We start from the raw sequence: 20,558 nt of genomic DNA, 5'->3' as shown, positions 1-20,558 counted from the left end.
AAATACAGGCTATGTGTGGATGACTTCTAAATTTCTGTGCCCCCTCTGGATCTTTCTAATTCATTATCTCTTCTTAGATATCTTATCAAATAGGTTATCTCAAATTTAACATGTCCAAAACTGAACTCCTAGTGTCCCTCTCCAAATCTACTTATCCCCATAATTTTCCTCCTCTAGTAAAAGGAAATTCCACTCTTCTAGTTACTCAGACTAAAAATCCTTGGAGTAATCCTTAACCTTTATCTTCTACCTCTCATTCAGTTCTTCTGTAAATTCTGTTGACTTTCATTTCAAAACATATTTTGAACTTGAACACTTCTCAGCTTCTCCACGTGCTGCAGCCCTGATCCAAGCCATAATCATCTCTTAACTGGATTATTGCAGTGGTCTTCTAATTCAGGAGTTAGGCAAACTTGAATAAAGGGCTAAACGATAAGTTAGCTTTTGCAGGTCATATACAGGCTCTGTCGCAAATTCATCCTTTGTTTTAAAAACAACCTTTTTACCAGTCTTAGCTCAGTTGTACAAAAACAGACCTTGGGTCAAACGCAAGCCGTAGTTTGCCAGACCCCTGGTTTAGCTGATCACTGCTTCCACTTCCTCCTACAACCTATTCTTCACATAGCAGCAAGAAGGATGCTTTTAAAACAAATTAGATCATATCTCTCTTTGGTTTACAACCCTTAATGGCTTCCCATCTCACTCTTAGTAAAAGCCAGAGTCCTTCCAGTAGCCTTAAGGCCATGCATGATCTGTAATTGTAATTATCTCTTTTTTTTAATTGCTGTTTTAAATTTTAAAAAGAAATATGTACTCAAAAGAAAAATTGAGACGGGGAGGGGAGCAAATCATGGATCTAGGAAGTAAAGAGTGAAAGTTCTTGTTCCTGCTTCCATCTTTTGTGATCCTTTGCCAGGATTAACAATTAAAAATTTGGCTTGTATCCTTCCAGACCCTTTTGTGTGCACATATGTGGAGTATATGTAATATGGATAAATTCATCCTTTATTTTTCAAAAATTGGAAATCTCAATATATTCTGATATAAGCTTTTTTTAACTATCCACCTTTATCAGTTAATATAACTCTCTTCTTAATTCTTTCAATGATTGTATAGTATTCCAGAAAATACAAATGAAGAATGATGAATACAAGTTATTTCCAGTTTTTCCCATTACTAATAATGCTTCTTTGATCAATTTTGTGCCTTTTTCTTTGTATATTTATTGGAGTGTTTCTGGAAGAATAAATAATTGTAACTAGAATTGATGGGTATGGTGTACATTTTGAGAAGTGTTGACAGATTGCTCTGAAAAAGTTGTGACAGTTTATATTCCCAGCAACCGTACTGTATAAGAATGCCCTTTGCCAGGCCCTGTACCTCACCAACACTGGTTGTTATCAATCCCTTTTTAATTATTGACTATCTAATAAGAAATCATTCTAATTTTAATTTGCATTTCTTTGATTACTGTGGAGGTTTAACATCTTTTCATATATAACAGCTTTGAATGGCTAAATATTTCTACATTAAGTGGATGTGCCACAGTTTATTCCATCTTCTATTGTAAGACATTTAGATTCTAAGTTTTTTATATTACAAGCAAAGCTGTTATGACCATAGTTAGAACTACATCCTTCCTAAAATAATTTACATTTATTGAGCTCTTATGTGCTGTCTCTTCTTTTAAGCTAGCAAGAAGAGAAATACCTGAAGCTTTAGGTAAAGCTACAAGAAAAAGAAATGGAGTGTATTGATATGTGACTGGATACAACACAAATCTTAGGAGTCTGAAAATGTTTTTAACCCCCTCAATAAGATAGTAAAATAGATCTGTATTGTGTAGTGGTTAAGATCAGTATAGCCAAATGGTTCAGAGCACAGACTCTGGAACCGGAGTGTCTGGATATGAATCCTATCTCTGACACTTACTGGCTTTGTGACCTTGAGAAAGTAACATAACTTCTCTGTGCCTCAGTTTCACAATTGTAAAATGAGAGTGATAGTAGCATCTACCTTATAAGTAATTGTGATGGTTAAATGAATTTAGAATCATGTTCCAGTACATATAAGAAAACACTATATATGTGTTAGTTTATTATCTATAAATATCTTTCAATTCCAAATTTTCTTTTAGAAAAATCTGCAGTTTTAAGGTAGTAGCAGTATTTGTTTAAAATGTTTAAATAGGTAATTCGAAAATGGATGCTGACGGTATCTCAGTTGTATCCTAAAAGAGTTATTTGCAGCTATGTGACCCCTACTTGTCAACAGCCATTCATATAAAAAATGCCCTATTCTTTCATGCTATCCTTGCATTTTGATTTGATGATTACATGTGACAGTGGAGAGATTATGGTGAAGGAAGAAGATCATGGTAGCAAATAAGTTTTACAGCCTCATGTGGTACTGATAGTGATGACAAGAAGGGTTTTTGAACTCTTCCATAATCTGATGTCCAGCTTAACCTTGTTTCAAGATTTGGTTTGGTGTTTTAGCAAGACTGTTCAGGCTCACAGATACTTGCCCTTTTCCCATTGGTGAATTTTCCTTTATTTTGTAGATTTGTTGGTTTTGGATTCAAAGGAAATTGACAATGTCATTAGAACCATTTCGAGGTCTTATTAATTAATCAAAGTGTTCAAGGTAGACTTGTTGCACTGAAACCAAAACCAGACACGAGTTCCTATTTTTCCTTACTCTGAAGTATTGGTCCCAGTGTTGTCAGAGAGCATTAATTCTCTGCTGAAAGAATAAAGAGGCAGTGTAACATAGTGTGAACAGAATGGACTCCAGCTAAACTGCTGGATTTGCATTCCAGATGCATGTCTTGGACAAGTTCTATGACTCTTTGTGCCTCAGTTTCCTCATGCATGAAACAAGGATAAAGTAGTGTTTTATTTCACAGGCTTTTTGTGAAGATTAAATGTTTCATATCCTTAGTTAACTCTGCTTATTCAGTCCCTTTTATGTGCATTTAACGACTGAGGATGAGCTTTTCTTTTTTCTTTTTTTCAGTTTTATTGAGATATAATTGACATACAACAAGGAAGAGTTGTTTTATTTTATTTTTGTCCAGCGTTTAAGCTCCTCTCAGTTCTCTTAAGAAACATTATAGGAATAAAAACCTCTTAAATGTTTATTTTCTTACTCTTTTTTTAAAATTCTTTAATTTAATTTTATTTTTTTATACAGCAAGCTCCTATTAGTCGTCAATTTTATACACATCAGTGTATACATGTCAATCCCACTCGCCCAATTCAGCACATCACCATCCCCACCCCACCCTCTGCGTCTTTCCCCCCTTGGTGTCCATACGTTTGTTCTCTACATCTGTGTCTCAACTTCTGGCCTGCAAACGGTTCATCTGTACCATTTTTCTAGGTTCCACATACATGCGTTAATATATGATTTTTGTTTTTCTCTTTCTGACTTACTTCACTCTGTATGACAGTCTATAGATCCATCCACGTCTCAACAAATGACCCAATTTCGTTCCTTCTTATGGCTGAGTAATATTCCATTGTATATATGTGCCACATCTTCTTCATCCATTTGTCTGTTGATGGGCATTTAGGTTGCTTCCATGACCAGGCTATTGTAAATAGTGCTTCAATGAACATTGCAGTGCATGTGTCTTTTTGAATTCTGGTTTTCTCTGGGTATCTGCCCAGTAGTGGGATTGCTGGATCATATGGTAATTCTATTTTTAGTTTTTTAGGGAACCTCCATACTGTTCTCCATAGTGGCTGTATCAGTTTACATTCCCACCAACACTGCAGGAGGGTTCCCTTTTCTCCACATGCTCTCCAGCATTTGTTGTTTGTAGATTTTCTGATGATGCCCATTCTAACTGGTGTGAGGTGATACCTCATTGTAGTTTTGATTTGCATTTCTCTAATAACTAGTGATGTTGAACAGCTTTTGATGTGCTTCTTGGCCATCTGTATGTCTTCTTTGGAGAAATGTCTATTTAGGTCTTCTGCCCATTTTTGGATGGGGCTGTTTCTTTCTTTAATATTGAGCTGCATGAGCTGTTTATATATTTTGGAGATTAATCCTTTGTCTGTTGATTCATTTGCAAATATTTTCTCCCATTCTGAGGGTTGTCTTTTCATCTTGTTTATGGTTTCCTTTGCTGTGCAAAAGCTTTTAAGTTTCATTAGGTCCCATTTGTTTATTTTTGTTTTTATTTCCATTACTCTAGGAGGTGAATCAAAAAAAATCTTGCTGTGATTTATGTCAGAGTGTTCTTCCTATGTTTTCCTCTAAGAGTTTTATAGTGTCCTGTCTTACATTTAGGTCTCTAATCCATTTTGAGTTTATTTTTGTGTATGGTGTTAGGGAGTGTTCTAATTTCATTCTTTTACATGTAGCTGTCCAGTTTTCCCAGCACAACTTATTGAAGAGACTGTCTTTTCTCCATTATATATCCTTGCCTCCTTTGTTGTAGATTAGTTGACCATAGGTGCATGGATTTATCTCTGGGCTTTCTATCTTGTTCCATTAATGTATGTTTCTGTTTCTGTGCCAGTACCATATTGTCTTGCTTACTGTAGCTTTGTAGTATACTCTGAAGTCAGGGAGTCTGATTCCTCCAGCTCTATTTTTCTTCCTCAAGACTGCTTTGGCTATTCGGGGTCTTTTGTGTCTCTATACAAATTTTAAGATTTTTTGTTCTAGTTCTGTAAAAAATGCCATTGGTAATTTGATACGGATTCCATTGAATCTGTAGATTGCTTTGGGTAGTAGAGTCATTTTCACAATATTGATTCTTCCAATCCAAGAACATGGTATATCTCTCCATCTGTTGGTATCATCTTTAATTCCTTTCATCAGTGTCTTATAATTTTCTGCATACAGGTCTTTTGTCTCCTTAGGTAGGTTTATTCCTAGGTATTTTATTCTTTTTGTTGCAATGGTAAACGGGAGTGTTTCCTTAATTTCTCTTTCGGATTTTTCATCTTTAGTGTATAGGAATGCAAGAGATTTCTGTGCATTAATTTTGTATCCTGAAACTTTACCAAATTCATTGATTAGCTCTAGTAGTTTTCTGGTGGCATCTTTAGGATTCTTTATGTATAGTATCATATCATCTGCAAACAGTGACAGTTTTACTTCTTCTTTTCCAATTTATATTCCTTTTATTTCTTTTTCTTCTCTGACTAGGACTTCCAAAGCTATGTTAAATAATAGTGGTGAGAGTGCACATCCTTGTCTTGTTACTGATCTTAGAGGAAATGCTTTCAGTTTTTCACCATTGAGAATGATGTTTGCTGTGGGTTTGTCATATATGGCCTTTATTATGTTGAGGTAGGTTCCCTCTATGCCCACTTTCTGGAGAGTTCTTATCATAAATGGGTGTTGAATTTTGTCAAAAGCTTCTCCTGCATCTACTGAGATGATCATATGGTTTTTATTCTTCAGTTTGTTAATATGGTGTATCACATTGATTGATTTCCATATATTGAAGAATCCTTGCATCCCTGGGATAAATCCCACTTGATCATGGTGTATGATCCTTTTAATGTGCTGTTGGATTCTGTTTGCTAGTATTTTGTTGAGGATTTTTGCATCTATATTCATCAGTGATATTGGTCTGTAATTTTCTTTTTTTGTAGTATCTTTGTCTGGTTTTGGTATCAGGGTGATGGTGACCTCATAGAGTGAGTTTGGCAGTGTTCCTTCCTGTGTAATTTTTTGGAAGAGTTGAGAAGGATGGGTGTTAGCTCTTCTGTTAATGTTTCATAGAGTTCACCTTTAAAGCCATCTGGTCCTGGACTTTTGTTTGTTGGAAGATTTTTAATCACAGTTTCAATTTCATTACTTGTGATTGGTCTGTTCATATTTTCTGTTTCTTCCTGGTTCAGTTGTGGAAGGATATACCTTTCTAAGAATTTTTCCATTTTTTCCAGGTTGTGCATATTATTGGCATAGAGTTGCTTGTAGTAGTCTCTTAGGATGCTTTGTATTTCTGTGGTGTCTGTTTTAACTTCTCCTTTTTCATTTCTAATTTTATTGATTTGTGTCCTCTCCCTCTTTTTCTTTTTTTTTTTTCTTTTGCCATACACGGGCCTCTCACTGTTGTGGCCTCTCCTGTTGCGGAGCACAGGCTCCAGATGCGCAGGCTCAGTGGCCATGGCTCACGGGCCCAGCTGCTCCACGGCACGTGGGATCTTCCCGGACCGGGGCATGAACCCGTGTCCCCTGCATCAGCAGGCGGACTCTCAACCACTGTGCCACCAGGGAAGCCCCTCCCTCTTTTTCTTGATGAGTCTGGATAATGGTTTATCAATTTTGTTTATCTTCTCAAAGAACCAGCTTTTAGTTTTATTGATCTTTGCTACTGTTTTCTTTGTTTCTATTTCATTTATTTCTGCTCTGATCTTTATGATTTCTTTCCTTCTGCTAACTGAGTTTTCTTTGTTCTTCTTTGTCTAGTTCCTTTAGGTGTAAGTTTAGATTGTTGATTTGAGATTTTTCTTGTTTCTTGAGGTAAGCTTGTATAGCTATAAACTTCCCTCTTAGAACTGCTTTTGCTGCATCAAATAGGTTTTGGATTGTCATGTTTTCATTGTCAATTTGTCTCTAGGTATTTTTTGATTTCCTCTTTGATTTCTTCAGTGATCTCTTGATTATTTAGTAACATATTGTTTAGCCTGCATGTGTTTGTGTCTTTTACATTTTTTTCCCTGTAATTCATTTCTAATCTCATAGCGTTGTGGTCAGAAAAGATGCTTGATATGATTTCAATATTCTTATATTTACTGAGGCTTGATTTGTGACCCAAGCTGTGATCTATCCTGGAGAATGTTCCATGTGCACTTAAGAAGAAAGTGTAATCTGCTGTTTTTGGATGGAATGTCCTATAAATATCAATGAAATCTATCTGGTCTCTTGTGTCATTTAAAGCTTCTGTTTCCTTATTAATTTCCTGTTTGGATGATCTGTCGATTGGTGTAAGTGAGGCGTTAAAGTCCCCCACTATTATTGTGTTACTGTCGGTTTCCTCTTTTATAGCTGTTAGCAGTTGCCTTATGTATTGAGGTGCTCCTATGTTAGGTGCATATATATTTATAATTGTTACATCTTTTTCTTGGATTGATCCCTTGATCATTATGTAGTGTCCTACCTTGTCTCTTGTAACATTCTTTATTTTAAAGTCTATTTTATCTGATATGAGTATAGCTACTCCAGCTTTCTTTTGATTTCCATTTGCATGGAATATCTTTTTCCATCCCCTCACTTTCAGTCTGTATGTGTCCCTAGGTCTGAAGTGGGTCTCTTGTAGACAGTATGTATATGGATCTTGTTTTTGTATCCATTCAGCAAGCCTGTGTCTTTTGGTCGGAGCATTTAATCCATTCACGTTTAAGGTAATTATCGATATGTATGTTCCTATGACGATTTTCTTAATTGTATGGGTTTGTTTTTGTAGGTCCTTTTCTTCTCATGTGTTTCCCACTAAGAGAAGTTCCTTTAGCATTTGTTGTAGAGCTGGTTTGGTGGTGCTGAATTCTCTCAGCTTTTGCTTCTCTGTAAAGCTTTTGATTTCTCTGTTGAATCTGAATGAGATCCTTGCCAGGTAGAGTAATCTTGGTTGTAGGTTCTTCACTTTCATCACTTTAAGTATATCATGCCACTCCCTTCTGGCTTGTAGAGTTTCTGCTGAGAAATCAGCTGTTAACCTTATGGGAGTTGCTTTGTATGTTATTTGTCATTTTTCCCTTGCTGCTTTCAATAATTTTCCTTTGTCTTTAATTTTTGCCAATTTGATTACTATGTGTCTCGGCGTGTTTCTCCTTGGGTTTATCCTGTATGGGACTCTCTGAGCTTCCTGGACTTGGGTGGCTATTTCCTTTCCCATGTTAGGGAAGTTTTCGACTATAATCTCTTCAGATATTTTCTTGGGTCCTTTCTCTCTCTCTTCTCCTTCTGGGACCCCTATAATGCAAATGTTGTTGTGCTTAATGTTGTCCCAGAGGTCTCTTAGGCTGTGTTCATTTCTTTTCATTCTTTTTTCTTTATTCTGTCCTGCAGCAGTGAATTCCACCATTCTATCTTCCAGCCCACTTATCCGTTCTTCTGCCTCAGTTATTCTGCTATTGATTCCTTCTAGTGTAGTTTTCATTTCAGTTATTGTACTGTTCATCTCTGTTTATTTGTTCTTTAATTCTTCTAGGTCTTTGTTAAACATTTCTCGCATCTTCTCGATCTTTGCCTCCGTTCTTTTTCCAAAGTCCTGGATCATCTTCACTATCATTATTCTGAATTCTTTTTCTGGAAGGTTGCCTATCTCCACCTCATTTAGTTCTTTTCCTGGGGTTTTATCCTGTTCCTTCATCTGGTACATAGCCCTCTGCCTTTTCATCTTGTCTGTCTTTCTGTGAATGTGGTTTTTGCTCCACAGGCTGCAGGATTGTAGTCCTTCTTGCTTCTGCTGTCTGCCCTCTGGTGGATGAGGCTATCTAAGAGGCTTGTGCAAGTGTCCTGATGGGAGGGACTGGTGGTGGGTAGAGCTGACTGTTGCTCTGGTTGGCAGAGCTCAGTAAAACTTTAATCCACATAACTGTTGATGGGTGGGGCTGGGTTCTCTCCCTGTTGGTTGTTTTGCCTGAGGCAACCCAACAGTGGAGCCTACCTGGGGTCGTTGGTGGGGCTAATGACAGACTCCGGGAGGGCTCACACCAAGGAGTACTTCCCAGAACTTCTGCTCCCAGTGTCCTTGTCCCAATGGTGAGCCACAGCCACCCCCCCCGCCTCTGCAAGAGACCCTCCAACAGTAGCAGGTAGGTGTGGTTCAGTCTCCTATGGGGTCACTGCTCCTTCCCCTGGGTCCCAATGCACACACTACTTTGTGTGTGCCCTCCAAGAATGGAGTCTCTGTTTCCCCCAGTCTTGTCAAAGTCCTGCAATCAATTCCCAGTAGACTTCAAAGTCTGATTCTGTAGGAATTCCTCCTCCTGTTGCCGGACCCCAGGTAGGGAAGCCTGATGTGGGGCTCAGAACCTTCACTCCAGTGGGTTGACTTCTGTGGTATAAGTGTTCTCCAGTCTGTGAGTCACCCACCCAGCAGTTATGGGATTTGATTTTACTGTGATTGCGCCCCTCCTGCCGTCTCATTGTGGCTTCTCCTTTGTCTTTGGATGTGGGGTATCTTTTTTGGTGAGTTCCATTGTCTTCCTGTCGATGATTGTCCAGCAGCTAGTTGTGATTCTGGTGTTCTCGCAAGAGGGAGTGAGAGCACATCCTTCTACTCCGCCATCCTATTGTCTTACTCTTAAATCTAGTATCAGTCCTGAATATAGAGAAAGTTCCCTAATCTTAGTGGTAGGTGTCTTTTTTTAAGCAATGGGTTGTGGTTTATATCTTTTAACAGTCTTTGTTTCCATTGACTATAAGATAGTAAAAGCAAATTTAGATCTTTGGAGTAGATGTACAATGACTTCTAACTCGTTCAGAAAAACTAAAATATACATGCAATGCAGGAAACTTATTTTCATACCTGTTAAATGTGTATATGGAGAATCAGGCAATGGTTGGGTTTAAATTATTGATGAGTTGATAATACTCAAGAGTATAGTTATTATAGCTTATATGTGATTTGGAGAGATTAGGTAGCTTGATTGAAAGCATCTACTAGTTTTCAAAACCAGGAGGAAAAGAACCCAAAAAACCAAAACCAAAAAAACAATCTAATGGACATGAGGAAATACATGTTGAGTCTTTCCTCAAGTTCATACGTGATTTTTGTACCAGGTTTACAGCTTTGGCCTCAAAAAATATTTCCCCCACTTCTCCACCTCCCATTAAAAGCTTATGGTGGGCTTCCCTGGTGGCTCAGTGGTTGAGAGTCCGCCTGCCGATGCAGGGGACACAGGTTTGTGCCCCGGTTTGGGAAGATCCCACATGCTGCGAGCAGCTAGGCCCGTGAGCCATGGCCGCTGAGCCTGCGCATCTGGAGCCTGTGCTCCGCAACGGGTGAGGCCACAACAGTGAGAAGCCCGTGTACCACAAAATAAATAAATAAATAAAAGCTTACAGCATGGAATATCTTTTTCCATCCCCTCACTTTCAGTCTGTATGTGTCCCTAGGTCTGAAGTGGGTCTCTTGTAGACAGCATATATACGGGTCTTGTTTTTGTATCCATTCAGCCAGTCTATGTCCTTTGGTTGGAGCATTTAATCCATTTACATTTAAGGTAAGTATTGATATGTATGTTCCTATTACCATTTTCTTAATTGTTTTGGGTTTGTTTTGTAGGTCTTTTCCTTCTCTTGTGTTTCCTGCCTAGAGAAGTTCCTTTAGCATTTGTTGTAAAGCTGTTTCGGTGGTGCTGAATTCTCTTAGGTTTGCTTGTATGTAAAGGTTTTAATTTCTCCATCATATGTGAATGAGATCCTGCTGGGTAGAGTAATCTTGGTTGTAGGTTTTTCCTCTTCATCACTTTAAATGTGTCCTGCCACTCCCTTCTGGCTTGCAGAGTTTCTCCTGAAAGATCAGCTGTTAACCTTATGGGGATTCCCTTGTATGTTATTTGTTGTTTTTCCCTTGCTTCTTTTAATATTTTTACTTTGTGTTTAATTTTTGATAGTTTGATTAATATATGTCTTGGTGTGTTTCTCCTTGGATTTATCCTATATGGGACTCTCTGTGCTGCTGGACTTGATTAGCAATTCTCATATCAGACAAAATAGACTTTAAAACAAAGATTATTACAAGAGACAAAGAAGGACACTACATAATGATCAATGTATCATTCCAAGAAGAAGATATAACAATTGTAAATATTTATGCACCCAACATAGGAGCATCTCAATACATAAGGCAAATACTAACAGCCATAAAAGGGGAAATCGACAGTAACACAATCATAGTAGGGGACTTTAACACCCCACTTTCGCCAGTGGACAGAGCATCCAGAATGAAAATAAATAAGGAAACACAAGCTTTAAATGATACATTAAACAAGATGGACTGAATTGATATTTACAGGACATTCCATCCAGAAACAACAGAATACACTTTCTTCTCAAGTGCTCATGGAACATTCTCCAGGATAGATCATATCTTGGGTCACAAATCAAGCCTTGGTAAATTTAAGAAAATTGAAATCGTATCAAGTATCTTTCCCGACCACAATGCTATGAGACTACATATCAGTTACAGAAAAAAAATTGTAAAAAATACAAATGCATGGAGGCTAAACAATACACTACTTAATAACCAACAGATCACTGAAGAAATCAAAGAGGCAATGAAAAAATACCTAGAAACAGATAACAATGAAAACACGATGACCCAAAACCTATAGGATGCAGCAAAAGCAGTTCTAAGAGGGAAGTTTTTAACAATACAATCCTATCTTAAGAGACAAGAAACATCTCAAATAAACAACCTAACCTTACACCTAAAGCAATTAGAGAAAGAAGAACAAAAAAAACCCCAAAGTTAGCAGAAGGAAAGAAATCATAAAGATCAGATCAGAAATAAATGAAAAAGAAATGAAGGAAACGATAGCAAAGATCAATAAAACTAAAAGCTGGTTCTTTGAGAAGGTAAACAAAATTGATAATCCATTAGCCAGACTCATCAAGAAAAAAAGGGAGGGCCTCCCTGGTGGCGCAGTGGTTGAGAGTCCGCCTGCCGATGCAGGGGATACGGGTTCGTGCCCCGGTATGGGAGGATCCCATATGCCGCGGAGCGGCTGGGCCCGTGAGCCATGGCCGCTGGGCCTGCGCATCCGGAGCCTGTACTCCGCAACGGGAGAGGCCACAACAGTGAGAGGCCCGCATACCGCAAAAAGAAAAAAAAAAAAAAAGAAAAAAAAAAAAGAAAAAAGGGAGAAGACTCAAATCAATAGAACTAGAAATGAAAAAAGGGAAATAACAACTGACACTGCAGAAATACAAAGGATCATGAGAGATTACTACAAGCAGCTGTATGCCAATAAAATGGACAACCTGGAAAACATGGACAAATTCTTAGAAATGCACAAGCTTCCAAGACTGAACCAGGAAGAAATAGAAAATATGAAGAGACCAATCACAAGCACTGAAATTGAGACTGTGATTAAAAATCTTCCAACAAACAAAAGCCCAGGACCAGATGGCTTCACCGGCGAATTCTATGAAACATTTAGAGAAGAGCTAACACCTGTCCTTCTCAAACTCTTCCAAAATATAGCAGAGGGGGCTTCCCCGGTGGCTCAGTGGTTGAGAGTCCGCCTGCCGATGCAGGTGACAGGGGTTCGTGCCCCGGTCCGGGAAGATCCCACATGCCGCGGAGCGGCTGGGCCTGTGAGCCATGGCCGCTGAGCCTGTGCTTCCGGAGCCTGTGCTCTGCAACGGGAGAGGCCACAACGGTGAGAGACCTGCGTACCGCAAAAAAAAAAAAAAAAAAAAAAATATATATATATATACACACACATATATATATATACACATATATATATATATATATATATATATATATATATGTATATATATAGCAGAGGGAGGAACACTCCCAAACTCTACTAGGCCACCATCTCCCTGATACCAAAACCAGACAAAGATTTCAGAAAGAAAGAAACCTACAGGCCAATATCACTGATGAATATACATGAAAAAATCCTCAAAATACTAGCAAACAGAATCCAACAGCACATTAAAAGGATCATACACCATGAACAAGTGGGGTTTATCCCAGGAATGCAAGGATTCTTCAATATACACAAATCAATCAATGTGATACACCATATTAACAAATTGAAGGAGAAAAACCATATGATCATCTCAATAGATGCAGAGAAAGCTTTCGACAAAATTCAACACCCATTTATGATAAAAACCCTCCAGAAAGTAGGCATAGACGGAACTTACTTCAACAAAATAAAGGCCATATATGACAAATCCACAGCCAACATCGTCCTCAATGGTGAAAAACTGAAACCATTTCCACTAAGATCAGGAACAAGACAAGGTTGCCCACTCTCACCACTGTTATTCAACATAGTTTTGGAAGTTTTAGCGACAGCAATCAGAGAAGAAAAAGAAATAAAAGGAATCCAAATCGGAAAAGAAGAAGTAAAGCTGTCACTGTTTGCAGATGACATGATACTATACATAGAGAATCCTAAAGATGCTACCAGAAAACTAGTAGAGCTAATCAATGAATTTGGTAAAGTAGCAGGATACAAAATTAATGCACAGAAATCTCTTGCATTCCTATACACTAATGGTGAAAAATCTGAAAGTGAAATTAAGAAAACACTCCTGGGCTTCCCTGGTGGCGCAATGGTTGAGAGTCCGCCTGCTGATGCAGGGGACACGGGTTCGTGCCCCGGTCCGGGAAGATCCCATGTGCCGCGGAGAGGCTGGGCCCATGAGCCATGGCCGCTGAGCCTGCGTGTCCGGAGCCTATGCTCCACAACGGGAGAGACCACAACAGTGAGAGGCCCGCATACTGCAAAAAAAAAAAGAAAAGAAAACACTCCCATTTACCGTTGCATCAAAAAGAATAAAATATCTAGGAATAAGCCTACCTAAGGAGACAAAAGACCTGTATGCAGAAAATTATAAGACACTGATGAAAGGAATTAAAGATGATACCAACAGATGGAGAGATATACCATGTTCTTGGATTGGAAGAATCAACATAGTGAAAATGACTCTACTACCCAAAGCAATCTACAGATTCAATGCAATCCCTATCAAACTACCACTGGCATTTTTCACAGAACTAGAACAAAAAATTTCACAATTCGTATGGAGACACAAAAGACCCCAAATAGCCAAAGCAATCTTGAGAAAGAAAAACGGAGCTGGAGGAATCAGGCTCCCTGACTTCAGACTATACTACAAAGCTACAGTAATCAAGACAGTATGGTACTGGCACAAAAACAGAAATATAGATCAGTGGAACAGGATAGATATCCCAGAGATAAACCCATGCACATATGGTCACCTTATCTTTGATAAAGGAGGCAAGAATATACAGTGGAGAAAAGACAGCCTCTTCAGTAAGTGGTGCTGGGAGAACTGGACAGCTACATGTAAAAGAATGAAATTAGAACACTCCCTTACACCATACACAAAAATAAACTCAAAATGGATTAAAGAGCTAAATGTAAGGCCAAACACTATCAAACTCTTAGAGGAAAACATAGGCACAACACTCTATGACATAAATCACAGCAAGATCTTTTTTCATCCACCTCCAAGAGTAATGGAAATAAAAACAAAAATAAACAAATGGAACCTAATGAAACTTAAAAGCTTTTGCACAGCAAAGGAAACCATAAACAAGACGAAAAGACAACCCTCAGAATGGGAGAAAATATTTGCAAATGAAGCAACTGACAAAGGATTAATCTCCAAAATTTACAAGCAGCTCATGCAGCTCAATATCAAAAAAACAAACAGCACAATCCCAAAATGGGCAGAAGACCTAAATAGACATTTCGCCAAAGAACATATACAGATTGCCAACAAACACATGAAAGTATGCTCAACATCATTAATCATTAGAGAAATGCAAATCAAAATTACAATGTGATATCATCTCACACCAGTCAGAATGGCCATGATCAAAAAATCTACAAACAGTAAATGCTGGAGAGGGTGTGGAGAAAGGGAACCCTCTTGCACTGTTGGTGGGAATGTAAATTGATACAGCCACTATGGAGAACGGTATGGAGTTTCCTTAAAATACTAAAAATAGAACTACCATACGACCCAGCAATCCCACTACTGGGCATATACCCTGAGAAAACCATAATTCCAAAAGAGTCATGTACCACAATGTTCATTGCAGCTCTATTTACAATAGCCAGGACATGGAAGCAACCTAAGTGTCCATCAACAGATGAATGGATAAAGAAGATGTGGCACATATCTACAATGGAATATTACTCAGCCATAAAAAGAAACGAAATTGAGTTATTTGTAGTGAGGTGGATGGACCTAGAGTCTGTCATACAGAGTGAAGTAAGTCAGAAAGAGAAAAGCAAATACCGTATGCTAACACATATATATATGGAATCTAAAAGAAAAAAAAATCATCATGAAGAACCTTGAGGCAAGACGGGATTAAAGACACAGACCTACCAGAGAGTGGACTTGAGGACATGGGGATGGGGAAGGGTAAGCTGGGACAAAGTGAGAGAGTGGCACGGACATACATACACTACCAAACGTAAAATAGATAGCTAGTGGGAAGCAGCCTCATAACTCAGGGAGATCAGCTCAGTGCTTTGTGACCACCTAGAGGGGTGGGATAGGGAGGGAGACGCAAGAGGGAAGAGATATGGGGATATGTGTATGTGTATAACTGATTCACTTTGTTATAAAGCAGAAACTAACACACCATTGTAAAGCAATTATACTCCAATAAAGATGTTAAAAAAAAAAAAAAAAGGCAAGGGGCCTTCCCTGGTGGTGCAGTGGTCAAGAATCCGCCTGCCAATTCAGGGGACGTGGGTTCGAGCCCTAGTCTGGAAGATCCCACATGTTGCAGAGCAACTAAGCCCGTGGGCCACAACTACCGCGCCTGCGCTGTAGAGCCCACGAGCCACAGCTACTGAGCCCATGCACCTAGAACTTGTGCTCCACAACAAGAGAAGCCACCACAATGAGAAGCCCGAGCACCACAACAAAGAGTAGCCCCTGCTTGCAGCAACTAGAGAAAGCCCGTGCGCAGCAACGAAGACCCAATGCAGACAAAATTAAAAAAATAATAAATAAACTTATTTTTAAAAATAAAAGCTTGTGGCAAAAGTTTTCAAGAATTACGTTTTTTGGGCTTCCTTGGTGGCGCAGTGTTTGAGTCTGCCTGCCAATGCAGGGGATGCGGGTTCGTGCCCCGGTCTGGGAGGATCCCACATGCCATGGAGCGGCTGGGCCCTTGAGCCATGGCCGCTGGGCCTGTGCGTCCGGAGCCTGTGCTCCGAGGCCACAACAGTGAGAGGCCCGCATACTGCAAAAAAAAAAAAAAAAAAAGAATTACTAGTTTTTTAACCTTTGAACCATAAGCCTTAAGTGATTTGGACTTTGATTGATTTAGAATAGAACAGTAATATTTTAGAGCTGGAAGAGAACTTAAGAGTGTCATATGGTCCAAAACTGCAAAAATGTGTAGTTAAGGATATTTAGTCCAGGTGCTTTGATTCACACAGCAACTTTTTGGCCAATTTGGGACTTTCTCCTCAGTTTTTAACTCATTGAGAGTATTTTTTAATATTCTCTACAAATGGCTCTTGTTTTACCACTTTTCAGGAATGTCAGTGTTTGATTTAGCAAGTTGATTTAGAAAAGCGGAGTTATTAACAAACCAAGTAGTTAAATCATGCACCTAATTCCAGAAGAAAGGTTTTTTCCATGGCAAACCACAGTGTGGATATTTTATGGGTTAAATGTTTAAAGTATTTTAAGAACAATGGCTCTTCTACTTTCTTTTTTGCTGAACCTTTGTATAAGAAGAAATTTAGAAGAAGCTTCTTGTATCCTTGGCTCTTTTCTTCCAGAGCCCTTATAACTTTTACTTTAAGTCTTTGTTTTTTATTTTAGGTTATTCCTTTCAGTTTCTACCATATCCACATGGTCATATATAGTTCCTTTTTTATCATCACAAAAATTATTGAAGGTTATTTTGTTATCTTTACAAATTTGGCTTATTGGGAACTGGAGTTGAGACTTTGCAATACAGGACCCTTTATAAATTTTTTACCCACCAGATAAACTAAAAGTCCAGTTTGCCTACATTCATAATATCCACTTGAATTTTATACATCCATTCTTTTGATGCAAAAATATTGAAATGTTTATTAAAAAACAAAATCCCAACAGAGCAATGAGCATAACTTAATGTCCTAAATAAGTAGGATTTAACATACTTATCTGCTGGGGACATATTGAAAACGTTTAAGAAAGTGGAAAATTTCTAGATGATGAGCCAACTTATTGTATCATTGTTCATAATAGTCCCCCCAAAAGGAAACAACCTAAATGTCCCTCAGTAAGGGAATGGATAAAAGAAACTATGTTTCTTTCATTAATAGAATCCAGCGGTTCAGATGAAGAAAGTAGATCTGTATCAACGTAACTAATTCTCATAATCATTTTGATGAGTGAGAAAGCAAGCCATAAAGGAGTATATTCAGCGCATCACCGTTTATATAAAGTTATAAAGCATACAAAACAATGATACGTACTTAAAGATGTGTATATTTACGTAGTAGAAATTTTTAAAGTGCATGTGAATGAAATGCGCTAGCTTCAGGCTAGTAGTTAGAGGACAGAAAGGGATGGAAGGTGATGCCTCAATCTCTAGAGGACAGAAAGGCATGGAAGATGAGGTTTTAGTTAAATCTAATTTTTTTGTTTCTTTATAAATTAAAATATCAGAAGCAAATAAGGTCATTGTTAACATTTGTTAAAACTAGGGGGTGAGTAAATGGGTGTTTGTTATGGTAATCTCTTAATATTTAAAAAATGTATTTCGTAACATAAGTGTATTTTCTTTATGTATTTGTTCTCAGTGCTAAGTATCTGTCCTCATGTACTGGTCCATGTAGGCACTCTCCATCATGTATGCACAAACACATCCCCTCACATTCATTCCTTTAACAAGTATTTATTAAGTATTTCTAAATAATAGGCACTGTTTTGGGTGCTAGGTACAGCAGTGGACAAAACAAAGCCCTTACCATCATGGAGCTTATGTTCTAGTGGTGGGAGGCAGATAATAAATTAGAGAATATACAATATGCCCAGTGGTGGTAAGTGCTATCTATGCATGGAAAAAAACAAAAACAAACAAACAAAAAAACCAGATAGGGGCAGTAGGGAGGACTGGGGAGGGTAGAGGGAGACTTGTTATTGTATATAAGGTGATGAAAGGAAGGCTGTCTAATAAAGTGGCATTTGAGTTGAGGCCTGAAGGAGGTGAGGAAATGTGCTCCGTGAATGTATCTGTCACCACCTCATGTCAAGTGGTGACATCTCCTAAGTTACATATCCATTTCAGACTTCTCGCCTTACCTGCATTTGACTCTATGCTTGGATGTCTAATAGATGTTTCAAACTTAAGATGTCTAAAACTCCTTTTCTTTGCCCCCAAATCTGCTTTACCCATAGTCTTCTTCATCTCATTTGTAGCTGGGACTAGGAATTTGAGACTCTTTGAAGAGTAGCTGTTATTTAAAGGCATGGTACTAAATAGATGAGATCATTTAGAGAAAGTAAAGAAAAGATCACAGGGCCTCCCTGGTGGCGCAGTGGTTGAGAGTCCGCCTGCCAATGCAGGGGATACGGGTTCGTGCCCCGGTCTGGGAGGATCCCATGTGCCGCGGAGCGGCTGGGCCCGTGAGCCATGGCCGCTGGGCCTGTGCGTCCGGAGCCTGTGCTCCGCAACGGGAGAGGCCACAGCAGTGAGAGGCCCGCGTACAGCAAAAAAAAAAAAAAAAAAAAAAAAAAGAAAAGATCACATTTAATGATCAGGAAAAGAGAGGGGATGCTACAAGGGAGATTGAGGACTGACCAGAGATTTGGTGGCGAGGGACCCAGGAGAGTGTGACGCCTCAAAAGCCAAGAAAGGAAAATGTTTCAGGAAGGGAGTCATTAGTGGTATCAAAATCTGCTGAGAGGTTGAAAAAGATGAAGACTAGGAATCATCTGTTACATTTGGCATCATTAAAGTCATTAAAGTGTTCTTTTAAAAAAATGATGGGATTAAAACCTGGTTTGGAATGCATTCATGAAAGAATAGGAAATAAGGAAATGGATATGGCAAATTACAACTCTTGAGTTTTGGTATAAAGAACTGGAGAAAAATCTGGCAATATCTGAAAGGTGTTGTGGAATCAAAAGAAAGGTCTACATACGCGGGTAGGTATTTCTTTTTATCATTTCTGCCCAGAGTTTGGACTTAGAATAAAATCTAAATTTTTGTGGTTTAGTTTTGTTTTAAAGGGTCGTCATCCTCATGTTATTGCTATCGTAAGGGGAAAATATGTTACATTTTACTTCTGAAAGAAAATTAGGCAATAACTCCAATAAAATGCTGACAAAATAACCAAGTGAAAATAGAAAGAAATCTGTCACTACATCTTAGGAAATACATACCGGAGAGATCAAAGAGATTCCATTTTATTAAGTTACTACCTTTTACAATTTAATGATATTTCCTTTTTTTTTTAATTCAGTGGGGATCAGCAGTGTACTTATGTTATAAAAAATCGGTGGCAAAGACTAACACTATATCTTACAAAGCTGGTAAGTATAATTTTTCATGGAATACTTTATAAATGTATTATGGGGCCAATAAGATTAAAGAAAAAAAACAAAACCTGTCTTACAATGTGTTAGTGTCAGGACTGGGACTATAACCTATGTCTTTTGATTGTTTTGTCTTCATCCATACTTTATTGGATGCTTAATGGAATATTAATTTTAAAAGAAGGCAAGGTTTTTAAAATATTAGGTTTAAGTAAATAACTAATAAGTAGATATCATTCTCTTTAAGTTTTTAAATCAGTAGAAAATGTGGAAAAGTATTTATTGTCCTTTAAAATTAATGTTTCCTTAATATTTATATTAAATTTAATCAAATCTATAGTTCATATGTAATTATATTTCAAAATAATCTGAAATATTGTAAACTAACTTGTAATTTTATAATGCATAGTTGAATTGCCAGAAACCTCAAAATATCAAATTATGTACAAGAGAGCAGATTCAACCTTTTAAAAAATAAATTTTTAAAGTTAGTGTCCTAGACTCCTACCTTCTTCTACCTGTGATTTTCTGGGGTCCATAGTTCATCGCTATTTTTATAGTTACTTAAAGGCTATACCATTACTTCATGACTTGAGAAAATAATGGAGAGTTAACTGTAATTCCTCATGGGATTAACTGGCTGGCTAGCATATAATTAGAGAATTTTAGAACTGCCTTGGACCTTTATATCTAGTTCATCTCACTTTATAGATGAGAAAACCAGAGACCTATAGGTACATGATTTCTCCAAAGTCAAACAGATATTAATGTGGCAGACCAACCACTGATATTCTTAGTTTATCATTTTGTATTTAACATCACGTCTGGTGATGGTTTCCACTTGACTTTAAGGGTTCAAGGTCAGGGAACCTATTTACTGTTTCTAGTCCCACAAAATCCAGGACAAGAGTCTGCTCCGAGGGTTTGTCAGGTAGAAGATACCTGGACTACTCTCTAGACTAGTCTATTTAACATGAAATAATATGGCACTTGAAACTCTATTTTCATATAATCTGGGATTATTCAGAAGCTGGGGTTAAGCTAATACTATTTTGAAGACATTGTAAATATGTGACTTCTATTTTTTTGTGTATTTGTCCTAGAAGTTATATATATAGTCCTATAGAATATCTATTTTAATGTGTCAAAAAAACCCTAAGGGAAAGTTATTGAAAGCTAGTGAAGTGGATATATGCATTTGAACATTTCAAAAAAAATAGTATGTTCATATGCTTTAAGGCAGTGTGACCACAAAATGAATTTTTAGGAGTGTGTTTATATTTGTGTATGTTTCTTTAGAA

The 20,558-nt window shown here is 37.9% G+C and overlaps 1 protein-coding gene across 5 annotated transcripts in view; it reads left to right on the top strand.

The window, feature by feature from the left end:
• The window catches only part of DENND4A (DENN domain containing 4A), a 133,887-nt gene that overhangs the window by 40,404 nt on the left and 72,925 nt on the right, over positions 1 to 20,558 (top strand). For all 5 annotated transcript variants that reach the window (XM_082617729.1, XM_082617730.1, XM_082617727.1 and 2 more), the window contains one exon: positions 19,185 to 19,254. In XM_082617729.1, the coding sequence (XP_082473855.1) occupies positions 19,185 to 19,254 (70 nt within the window). The remainder of the gene's footprint in view (positions 1 to 19,184; positions 19,255 to 20,558) is intronic.

The sequence above is a fragment of the Mesoplodon mirus genome (assembly GCF_964341445.2).
Source record: "Mesoplodon mirus genome assembly, chromosome: 4".
Taxonomy (NCBI): Eukaryota; Metazoa; Chordata; class Mammalia; order Artiodactyla; family Ziphiidae; genus Mesoplodon; species Mesoplodon mirus.
Note: the sequence above shows the minus strand (reverse complement) of the source record. Positions and strands in the feature narration are given on the sequence as shown.